Source organism: Pyxicephalus adspersus, chromosome 2 (assembly GCF_032062135.1).
Source record: "Pyxicephalus adspersus chromosome 2, UCB_Pads_2.0, whole genome shotgun sequence".
In the NCBI taxonomy this organism is placed as follows: domain Eukaryota; kingdom Metazoa; phylum Chordata; class Amphibia; order Anura; family Pyxicephalidae; genus Pyxicephalus; species Pyxicephalus adspersus.
The window spans coordinates 78,886,294-78,898,648 of NC_092859.1; the positions used below are offsets into that span (position 1 = coordinate 78,886,294).

At 35.0% G+C, this 12,355-nt stretch overlaps 1 protein-coding gene across 3 annotated transcripts in view; it reads left to right on the forward strand.

Moving 5' to 3' along the window:
- The window catches only part of LOC140323816 (dynein axonemal heavy chain 3-like), a 182,402-nt gene that overhangs the window by 102,095 nt on the left and 67,952 nt on the right, over positions 1-12,355 (forward strand). For all 3 annotated transcript variants that reach the window (XM_072401191.1, XM_072401192.1, XM_072401193.1), the window contains exons 5-6: positions 6,276-6,787; positions 7,114-7,240. In XM_072401191.1, the coding sequence (XP_072257292.1) occupies positions 6,276-6,787; positions 7,114-7,240 (639 nt within the window). The remainder of the gene's footprint in view (positions 1-6,275; positions 6,788-7,113; positions 7,241-12,355) is intronic.

Below are 12,355 nucleotides of genomic sequence, written 5' to 3' on the forward strand. Positions count from 1 at the left end.
AAAAAAAGCCCTGCCTAATTGCAATTTTTTAAAGTAGAAATGTTAGCAGTTTGCCTAAATTAACACTTTGCAGTTTTTAAATGAGGCTGTAAAAAGGAACTCAAATTACCATGTGGATTTAAATACCTAGGATCCATAAGATGATACCTATTTCCCTGTCACGTGTCATGTAAGCCCTCCTCCAATCATATAACCCTCATTTTAACATATCCACCTCATATTATCCATACCCCATACTACCCTGTTGAAAATGTACACAGAAATACGCAATGAGTGTAAATATACTAGTGATGCATATATATGTATAATGGAATATACAAGTATTGGTCAGTTTCTACTCTAATGCCGTAATTGGTTAATGCTAAGTGATGTTAAATACTAATTTTAGTTCTTTTGGCATTATTGTTTTAAATTATTCCCACTCAATAACGAGCACTAATCACTTTGTTCTGAAAAAGTAAAAACTTGAGGCTAGCATACAGCATTACACAATCAAAATCTATAGATTTTGTTTGGCTGTATCACTGCAAATATTGATGCAAATCAACAATTAACATATTAGTAGCCCTTGATTTGAGAATCTTGACACAAGCTACTGAGAATTTGGTGAGGTTGTTATGGCTAATGAGACTGTGTACACTCTGAGTATGAGGGTAGGTTGTCCATAGTGGGGTAATTGGTTAGATATCTAATCAGAGGAACATATGCTCTATCCAGTCCACTTGCCATGCTCATTGTGTGCATGAAATAAACACACAAGTTTTAGGTATGTTGATATACTTGAAGGTCTTTTTTTCATATTAAAAACCCTATTCATAGTTCCCTAATATTGCTGATGGGGTCATTATCTAACATGTTTTTGTGTATACAGTATTTAGGGTGAGAAAATGCTTTCTTTTGACAAGTTTTAATTTAGCTTTTAAATACAGTATTCGGTGTGCTTGTGTAAATATTGTAATTGGATAATTTTTCATTTCATGTTCTCAAACATAGAATGAAAAGTGTCAATAAGTGTGAAAAAGCATTTTGGATTTAGTTGTACTCTGACTGAGGACATCATAATTATTTTCTCTTGTAATAGTTCTTTATATTTACAAAAGAAAAAAAAAAGCTTTCAGTAGTAATTGCAAAAGTTATGTATGGTAGGAAATACAATTATATTCAAATTTACACCTTCAACTTATTTTTTTACAGATCTTCCTGCAATTAAAGCACTGGCACTAAAAGTTCTATGGTATCATCGTAACTGGCTATGTCTGTACTTAAAATATATTGTTGAAATCTAATTAGTTAAACTTAATAGCTGGCACAGTGAGGCTTTGTCTGCTGCTATTACAGTACCAAGTGCTGCCCTATATTAACACTCATGCTGATATGCAATCTGCAAATGTACTCTAAATATCTTTTTCCTTTCATGGAACACGCACTTGGTATTCCACTTGGAATTTCTTGACGATGCATATTGTTCATGTAAATTGAGGAAATATGTCTTTTTTTTACCTTAATAAAGTAGACCTTTTATGATTTTCTATAACTAACCTTGCATTGTATATCACTAAACTACTCTAAAATATTAGTGAAATATACATGTCCTTTGTGTTCTTACTTTCTCCAGATATATATGGTAGTACCTTACTTTACCTGTTTTATAGCGGAAATATAGTAAAAAAAATGTCAAAGTCTGTACACTTCTGCTCTGCAATTTGTTTGTATTGTGTACATTTTTTGCAGCCTATTAGCAGTGCAGCATACACTTTTGGTTCAAGGTAACTTCAGCATGTATGCAAAGCTGTTAACTCCTCTGTGGCTGCACAATGGCTTAAGGCATAAGCTAGATGCAGGTCCTGGAGATAGAAATTGAACAGCATTCACCAGTGTTGAAGCAGTGAGAGGAGGGTGCAGACCTGTCAGCACTGGAAATGGCCAAACTAGGAAGGAAGTGTGTCATAATGGTCAACCGTGTTGACTATACACTAATGGCAAAAGCTTTCAGAGGTCCACAACATGTTTATTATGTTGGGATGAAACAAAACTCAGCTAAGAAGAATGACAGTACAACTGTCCTTTTGATCTTAAATGCTAACATTTTGTTTAAAGAACTTATGATGGTGGTATAATAGACTTTATTTTTAAACAATGTTGTGTGCTGCTTGTAGCAAATTATATGCAGTGTGTGTGCAAAGCCTAGTTTGACAATTTTTTTCTCTTTCCTTGTTGGCATAACACACAAATTTGATAATGCTTAACCTCCCTGGCGGTAATCCTGTGTGGCTCGGGGTGAATTTTCCATACCAAAAGCAGTAACCCTGAACTGTGTGAAATTGGGGACGCGAGGCTAGGGGAAGCAAATGCCGGCCGGGCATCTGGTCGTGAGTGTGTGGATGAAGGGCAGGACTGTGCTGCTGTCAGGCGGGACCAGGCCGGAAATTTAAAATACTAGTATTTTTAAATGGATTACTTTTACATTTAAAAGTACTTAGTATTCATACCGCCAGAAAGGTTACAAAGCCTCTCAGATGATAATTGCTGTGTTTTTTTTCCTAGCCTTGATGTTTGTAAAGGAGGCCTTGGTGTCATTTATATATACCTGAAAAGCTTCAACAATGTTTTAAACCCAGAAGTTAGAAGCTGACATACAAGGATTCCTAAATGGATATTTTTCTACATAATGTGTACTTTTTGGATCCTCATCAATTAAAAAAACTGTGGTCATTTCTAAAAAATACATTTCCTTTTAGCTGGGTTAATTTTTTACCAATTAACAAATGTAACATTGAGAGCACATTGGGATATTGTTTTCATTAGCATAGTGTCTATGTTTATGCTGAATACTTTGAAAACAATAGCAAATCTAAAACAATTGTTTAACTTTTTTAAGCATTTGGAAGTGTAAGGCTTTGAATGTTCACCTCTTCTAGCAATTGCTTGTAACCACACACGCCAAATAAAAAGAATCTATTAAACAAATGTTAATAATATTTCACTGTCTAACATGCTCTATGTCCTGTTTGTCTATCCATGTTTTTAAGGACGTATAATTTTCTATGTAGAAACCCCATATAATATTTTGGAAGTCAAAAGTGATAGTTTAGAAATTTTGCAGACAAAGTCATGTTTTTTTAGATAAAGCACAGTTCTGGGATTTATGCACTGATGTTAAAATTCCTAAATAGGGTATTTTTACTGCAGTGTTTAAATGGAAATGAGCTTCATTGTCAGTATCACAGTTGTGATACAGCTGTATGTATTCATGGTGAACCAATGCACTTGGAGTGTGTGGAAGGTAGACATGAGCTATACGTTAAATGTTAAAGTAAATGATCGGTTTACACCTTTTAGACAAAGTCCAAGCAGATCCTTCTTAAAGTAAAACTTATAAAGGTGCTTTGATAAAACTTTGGTGTATACATCCCTTTTTCATATATGTTTTGGCTAGAGATGTAATTTACCAGGCCCTCTTCATCTTCTCTGGGCATGGTCTTCAGTGATGTAGAGAATGGCAATGACATAAGAATCAGCATCATTCTGTGAGCCCATTTTCGTAAAATTCGTAAAAAGTGCTCATCTCATTAATCCTCTTGATGTTCTCAATAATCAGTGGTCAATAAAATAATGGGTACTATCTTTGTTTAGGCTTCATCCAGATTCAGCATTCACTTTCCAAATTAGAATTTCTGGGCATGGTTACCTATTTTTTTTTTTTTTTTTTTAACTATTAGAGGGTAAGCTTAAAGCTGAACCATAGTTAAACTCCCTACCTTCACATTCACATCCTAGGGTCATTTCATTAATATCCTAAGTCTTTCATTTTCCCTTGCGGTATTAATTGATGCATTCAACAGCAATCACATAAATATGTGAATGTGTTTAGTGCAGTTTTACAATGACTGAAGTCCGCTGTGATGATGCCTTTCCAGGGGGCAAATCCAGGAAGGCCTGTGCTCAATGGAAACAGGTTGAACTGGTTGCCAAATTGCAAAGCAGGTAGCATCCAGTGGCAAAAACAACATACTACAGGGGACTGCTGTATATTTTTTATAGTGATTTCTGCTTTGAGTGTTAAAATAATAGAGCTTATTATGAAAGCCAGCTTCGAGATCAGGCCCTTAAAAATAGCCTTAATTTTAAACTACTTTGTGGTGCTGAAAGACCTTTAGACTTTGCCAAAGTCACAATACAGCATACCAACTTTCTCTAAGCTGTTGTCTTGGTGCTACAAGTTTCAGAATACTTTGCTTTACAAAATATACATGATCTAGATGTTGGGGCCCAGAACTCGGCTATATTTAATATTTCTAGAACCTGTCCAGCTTTTTTTTTAGTCTACAGTTAGCTGGAATTAGTACCTGTGGTACTCTATTGCACATTTTCAAAGAAACCTTTCAATAGGGCAAGATTAAAAGCCCTTACCAGATACAGAAGGTGTTTCCTTGTCATTTTCAGTGACCATAAAAGGAACAATTTGCTCTGTTTGGTTCTGTGTACGGACCAACTATGTGTTTGTGAAGAATTAGGTGAATGGATTTAAGAATTTCCATGCCACATCTGGGGTAGTGAGTGCTCCACAACCAATGTGTAGAACTGGTTCCAGTTGATGTCCTACCTGGGAAACAACTATCTATCAAAAGGGCAAACATACTCTTCACTCAGTGTGGATAGATAAGAGCTGTACCAAGTGTTTTTGAAGATAAAGAATGAAACAGACGGGGCAAGGAGTTGTGTGAGTTTGCCTCCGGAAAACTTGTACACAGTTATCTTTTTCCATGTATATTAATCCTCAATTGTTATTACACAATGCCCTATTTCTTGTAAATTATGACTTTTTGGAAAAAAAGTTTTACTATGTGCGGGCACCTCAATTACAACTATGATGTATTGATATGCAGGTAAAGCTTCCTTTCAATCACGAATGACAGCTGGATGATATATGGTGGTTGCATTTCTTCATTGTTCCAAAATGAGATACAGCTTGGGGCAGTTCTGAGATATATTAATTTATTAAGTTAGTTTAACATGTGAACCTAATTTCCAGGTCACTCCCTGACATGCATTTTAACCTATAGATTGTGCTCCACATCAGACCATTACAAACCATAAGCTGTTGCACCCAATTTAATTCTGTGTTACCTAGTAAATCACTTTGGGGAATTGTGATTTTTTTTCTTCCCAGTGATTCTATATGTTCTAATCTCTTTGCAGTGAAGACACAAAGCCAGTCTGCAAACAGCATCTAAACAGACAATGAAGGCAGAGAAAATGGGGATGCGTACTGCTTCTCCAGTGTGTATGCAACATTCTGATTAAAGCACAGCACAAACTAATTGCCTATTAGAGGACCACAAAGGCTTAAAGAAAATAAGACCATTGCTTTCTTCTACTATATAATGTCTAGAATATAATAAAGCTTTAATGCATCATGCTACTTAGCCCATCTGCAATGCGTTCGAAGAGTTTAAACTGTATATAGTGATGACACAATGTGCATTCATTGTTCATTGCAAAGAAAATGTTTTAAAGTTCCATTTATTAAGCTGTTAATTGAACCAAGTAGACAGATCTTTCTGGTGACTGGTTTCCTAAATGATAAGATACATATTTAAACAGGGAGCTTAATCTTTTTTCTTGCATTTTCCTATTGTGAACCTGGTGACTTGTAAACAATATGAAATGCAGAAAAATCAGGGCATCGTTTTATTTTGTGAATGTTGTGTGTGAATGTGTGTGTTGATGTAGGATATATATATTTATATATATTTATTTATACATATACACACTCACTGTTCAGAGAGGGTAGAACCAACATCTCTATCCGCTGTGCCCCAATCGCAGTCATTTTATCGCCCTTCTATTCACAAACCCCAACGACAATTGGCAGTGTTCGTTGTGCTGTGTTTACTTGTTCTTTATATTGACAGTTGGTACTATAAGCCTTTTATACAACAAAGGCAAGCCGCTCTACAGCCAATCTGTGATAAAAGGGGGAAAAATGAAATCACTATGGAAACTGGAGGAAGGATCTAACAGCTTTCTTTCTAGAGTAAATGTCTGATGTTTGTGACTGCAGGGAAATAAAATTCATAAATTTGTATGATGTTATCATTATTGTTTTGTTACCATAGATGATGCCATTTTCAAATCATCCGACCTTGGTTTTATTAAGTGATCCCCTTGCTGAAATAGTTACTGTTTTGCACTAGAAAAACAAGAATGTGATGAGGGGAGGAGTGTAGAGCTAGTCTGCTTCTTAAATGATTATTTTTTTTTAAATCACACAGAGCTCCTGGGTCCTGGAATGAAGACCACAGTGAGCTTTTCAGCAATGCAGCAACCCAGGGAACTGAATGCCAGTCAGAAAACAGTGTATCATCCAATTGCATGCCTGCCTTTGATCTTGGACTGAAAAACTCAGAACCTCTCCCTCCAATCCAGAAGCAAATAAATACTAAGGAGAAGAGACATCCCTCGATTCAGTGCACAGACACTTCCAGACAGAAAAACCAAGGCGACTGTCATTATAAGAGCACAAATGAACCTGTTTGGATTGCAGACTGCAGCAAATACCTGCCTCCCCCTAGGAGTTTGCCACTTCTTCTAGCATCATCAGACAAGGCACAGAGCCCTGGCTTACATAGGCCACTGTCTTTCTCTCAAGACAAAGCAAGTCATTCTTTCTGCACACCTGCAGCAGAGCAGCACGGAGAACTGGAGGGGACTAAACACTCCAATCAGCCTGAAAGCCAGCCAATTTCTGCACATACTCACAAGAAAGCAAAGCATAAATCTCTTGGTAAGTATTCCACATACACTACACATTACATGTATCACTGATTTTCTGCGCACTTTTTTTGGAAAATCAGTATTCCTTTCAAAGTGTCATTTTTCTTTAAAATAAAGAAGAGTGATTTATTAGGCGTCATTGATTTTTATTCTTTTTCAACATTTTGTCTTCCTTATACCAAGCCTTTTTAATTTGGTTCCAAAGATTTAGAGGATTATGTTTAAATATGTTTTCCCTAGGTTTTTGCATGTAGGGTTTTTAATTTTCTTTTTTTTTTTTTAAATAATTTTGTCACTGATTCAGGCATAATTCTTTGTTTTTCACTTAAATTTTAGGTTCAGAGGATTGGAGACAGCATGATGCAGTGACCACAGCAGCTCTCAACGTGGTGTTCCCTCCATCGACCTATTCCACGTACGGCCTCTCCAGACCATCTACACCTACTGAAGTACACCTAGACAGGTGAGTGAATTAAAAGGACCAGAAACTAGGCTTAGTGACCAATATTTATTCTTTTTAAGCCTAAAGTTTAAAAACCTGTAAAGTATAGACACTTAGTTGCAGTCTTTTAAACTACTGTTGGGAAGTTGTATTTTATGTGCATTGTGTAAAGATCATCAAATTAGCATCCGTTGCTAATCTAAAATAGCCGGAGTTGGCTGAATGTACTGTAAAGTTAATACACACAAAGCATTCCCAGTTCTTTTCAGCAACAAGTTCAAAGTATAGCTGGTTCATTAATCTAACCAAATGCACATTCATCATACTGTTTCCAAATCACTGTTTAGGCAAGTATGCTTTGAGTCTCATAATTACTAGTTCTGCTCTGAATAATAAATCTCCCCTATTGTATGTGGGGGTAATAGACCGTGTTTTCTATACATTTATTTTCACAAAGAAGCTAAAAAGGATGAACATGCACTCTCGAGCCTCTGAATAAACAGTAAATAATGTTCTGGAGCTTTAAATGATGCCTCTTCACAGGCATTTTTAGTCTGGGGATTAAAATGGAATTAATAAAATATATATATATATTAGAAATGTGTCCATAGATTCTTGAGGATTCAAGAAATTCCTCAGGGATAGAAATCATTTGGCATGAATCCAAGTAAAATGATCCCTTTAAGGATTCAAAAATGTATTTTACAAGAGAATATACAAAAATTATTCTACATGATTTCCAAATTGTTGGTAATCATACATTGCAGGGCTATTAGTCCGTTCATAATCTGCAGATGATATTATTGAATTCACTGACTTATTTTCGGTACTTGATTTCTGGTTGTCAGAAAGCATTAGAAGAGTCAAAGCAAGTGCTAAGCTTAACCAGAACAGGGTTATCTGGGGTTAGAAAGCTGAAATACAATTGGCATGCTTGTTTTCTGACAAAAGAGCCATAGTATGCTCACAAAAGCGATCTCCCGTAGGTTGTCCAATAAGTAGCAGATAGCAACAATAATAACCTATTTCATATTTACACACCGAATCCTGATAGCAAACTGTCTTTCATTTTATGCAAATGGAACAGATTTTTTATGTAAGGATAGTATTTCTAATATGTACATCTTCCCCAAAGCTTTGCATGTGTAGAGAAGCAACCCCTGCAAATGAATATTTCAGAGCTTTCAGATCTTCCCTAACTATAGAAATTGTCATTTATTGTAATAAATTTCTGTATACATACTATTGTTCTATTTTTATTTTTATTCTGGACAGAAAAATAATCTGTTTTTTTATATGTACCAAATAATTACTAATCCTGCTGTAAGGGCACTGGATTTATTATAAGTATAAGAACTGTGAAGAACATATGTAATGGATACAACAGATCTTCACTCCTATAGAAACTATGTTTAAAATGGTGTAAAATCTATAAACTTGGTAGGTAAACAATGTCATTTTGTGTCAATGGTTTATTTTGGGTGCCTCTTCTTCTTAGTATTTAAATTACACGACTAGTGTTATTGGTTTTTAAAATACTGTGTTTATTTATATTACTAAATGATCATATGTGATCCCAAACGAAATGCACCAAATCTTGATATACTACATTAAAAGCCAGTTGATTTATTATGCTTATTAAATTGTAATCTGAAATCGCTCTTTCGATTAAAATTTGGAATTAGATAAGACCTGTAACTAGAGATCAGCATTAGTACCCCAAGGAGTATAGAAATCCAGTGTAAAAGGACATATTCTGTTCTAAGCAATAGTAATGACTGTAGTACAAGGTAGCATAAATACACAGTGAAAGATAATGTTCCATAGTAAGCATTGGTGAAGTCCTTACTAAACAATACATTTCCTTATCTTCTTGATCTGTTATTAACCAATTGCCTTTTATTGCAGTATTCAGCTAGTCTATGTCAAATGCACAAAAACAGGGTATTAGAGAGTCAATTAAGAGTTAAAAAGAATATCCCTGGCATTTGCTTGCTGAGATCTGTCAGAGCCTAAGCTGATTGGATTCATGTCTGCCTCTGGAACAATAGTTACCTGTACGCTTTCTGGTCTGCTTGGCAGACACCAGCAATCTGTATAAGGTCTTCCTCTGTTAGGCAGTGATCAACGAGAATCCCTAATGACAGTCTACTTTTCATTAGAAGGAGGAGAAAAAAAATTGCATACCTTCTTGATGAAGGACAGAACTTTGAAGCTTTTACTGGTGTCATTTCCATTCAGCCTTGACTTGGCCTGAGGTTTTGGTTCCCAGTCTACAAGTCAGCAGGCTATCACTTCTTTCTTCCTCCACCCCCTTGTATTGCTCTGCACAAGCAGATTAGTGTCACAGCTGTAACAGGCACAGTGATACACATTACAGATACAATCTCCATGGTGGCAGGCCAGCATGGAGGTAGGACAATAGACAAGTCTACAGATTTTTTTTTCTTTAATTTGTAAGCAAGGAAGCTTATACTTTGAGCTATAATGTTACATTTTCTCAGAACATTATGGTGTGCTCTGTCAACAATGCATTAAATTCTAAAGTAGTACAGTGTTTTGTCCATGCTGGTAAAAGCCTGTGAGCAAACACAATAGGATAGAGCAAGCCACATTATGCTTGGTAACCAAGCTGGCTAAAAAGCCTGGAGGACTTGATTCATGTGAGACACAATCATTCAAACATTACTTTAACAGCATGCATAATTAGTAATATATGACACAGGAACATGTGGTTCACAGTACATATGCAACATTAAACATCAGTGTTCCACTTTCTAATTTGTGATTATATTTACACTCTGAAAACTGTACCAAGGTCACTTAGATTTAAAAATTAATGAGGCTTGCTGCTAGTTTCAAATGGTACCCTTTTCTAATTCTGCAAATTAATGCTATTATTGGTCTTGAATTTGAAAGAAAACCATCTATATAATGAAAAAAGCATCAACTGGACAAGATCTGTTGAGGAGTGAATGAATATAAATCAACTGAAATGGCTAAATCCTGACTATTTTCTAAGAATACCAATATAGTATAAACAGATGTAAATCCATAACCGACATCTACATATCATGCATGAACAAAGATCTATTTCTTGTACTTTATTTTATCAACTTGTAATACATGCAGATAAAAACAGTACTTTAGAAGAAGGTCTAGCAATATTTTGATTCACAAGCATGTGCAAGTAATTTGATTCAATTATTTGGAAGGGTTAATGTTTGCTATAGGTATTAAGGTGCTATGGAAGATTATTCCATCATAAAGCCTGCTGTGATTGACATGGAAAGATCTAATCTTTTTAATTTTAGCTCTCCCACCAATGGGGATGAAAAGGGATTTAAGTTCATTTATTGGTTTTTAAGTCACAATGAACAGTCCTTTTTGGGAATAGTTTTTTTTTACCTTAATCCAAGCAATTTCAAGGCTTCAGGTAAATCTGATTATTTCTGAGCAGATTTGTAATCCTTCATATGTGTAGTGTACATGCTAACTATGGTGTATTATCAGTCAATCAAACCTTGTCATAGCTATATCTTCATTATTTGCATTTTAGTACAGAATATTTGAAGAATTAGAAACATTCATTAACATGCATATTATTAGTAAGCTACTATTCTTTTTTTTTTTAATATTGTGCAATGGGGGAAGAAATATTCTTTACTGCTATAAGCACCTGTATGGTTATTTGTGTTCCAGGTATGTCTTCTTTTGATTTTTTTTTAACTGTAAGTTTGTGGTTTGTGTGTATGCAAAAAGGTCTATGTACAAATAGGAATTATAGAAAATTAAAACCAACCTTAGATAGTTTCATATTAATTTTGTAGATCCTAAAAATATGAATATGAAAAATTCATGTAACATTTACTGACTATAAGCAATAAAATGCTAAAGATTTAAATAAGTAAATGTATAAATAATGACCTGTGTAATTTAATACTGCATACAGATGTCTTCATAACTGCTTGAGCTCTGTCAGACTTTAGGTCAATGTGTTACCGAAGGGGTTACACAAATCTGAGGGATATGCAAACTATATGCAATGCAATAAATCTTTATAATTAGGTTGAGAGTGTCACAATTGCAGGATCTGACATATATTTGTGCAAAAGAGCAGCAAGCCCTGTTGCTTATCAAGGTCAATTGGTTCGAAATACATTATAGCTCCTTGCAGGCTACATTGAGGATGATTAAATATAATAGCCCAATACTGAAGCAATTATTCATTCCCACCACAGTAGCAGCGGGTTTCTGGATTTAAAAAAAAAGTGATTTCTATATACAAAAAGGGAAAATGCCAGTTATTTGCTGGAAAGAATATCAGGATCGAATCCATTTAGTTAACATAATGACAAGTGTTCATGTAAGTCCCAAATCCTGTGAGTGTTGTACATCCTATTGGTAGGAGTTGTAAAGATGTTTTTTGTTGAAATGTCACACTTTAAGCTCTCTACTTTACTAGGATATGTGTTTTTTAGGTAAGTAGTAGTAGAATTCATGTCCCCAAAAATATACATCGGGGTGCTAAATGTTCTTAAAACGCAAAACAGATTATTTAATAAAGAAGCCGAAATTGTTTATAATGTGCAATAACCTATACCATCCAATCAGTACACAAATGAAATCCATAAATAAAGATTCTGATTGGCTATTATTGTATTAATGCATTGATGTAAAAACTGTATATTTTTCTTTGTATTTGATAATTCTATTGTAATTGCTGTAGCTAGTAAAAAACAAATATATATAAACATGTATCTTTAAAGGCTGCCTCCAAAGATTTACATTTTGGAAGTCTCCCTAATGATGATCATTATTTCATACAATATTTATTCATTTCTATTTAATGCAGCAGCCGAACCAATTGCATGCAAAGTGTTAAAGTCATACATGACAAGCAGGCAAATGAGGGTGAAAGACTGCAGCTCTCTGTAACCATAACTCGTCTAATTTATTTTTTATGCAAAGATTAATGTGCACCCAGCATGAATGTTTTGGTCTCCTCCATCATTATGAGAGAGAACTTTGGATCTGCATTACCTAGCCATGTTACATCAATCAATCAGCGGGGTATGGCTGAAGAATTTCAGCAGGATCCCCACCTGAGACTGAGCACATCCATTTTACTAATGG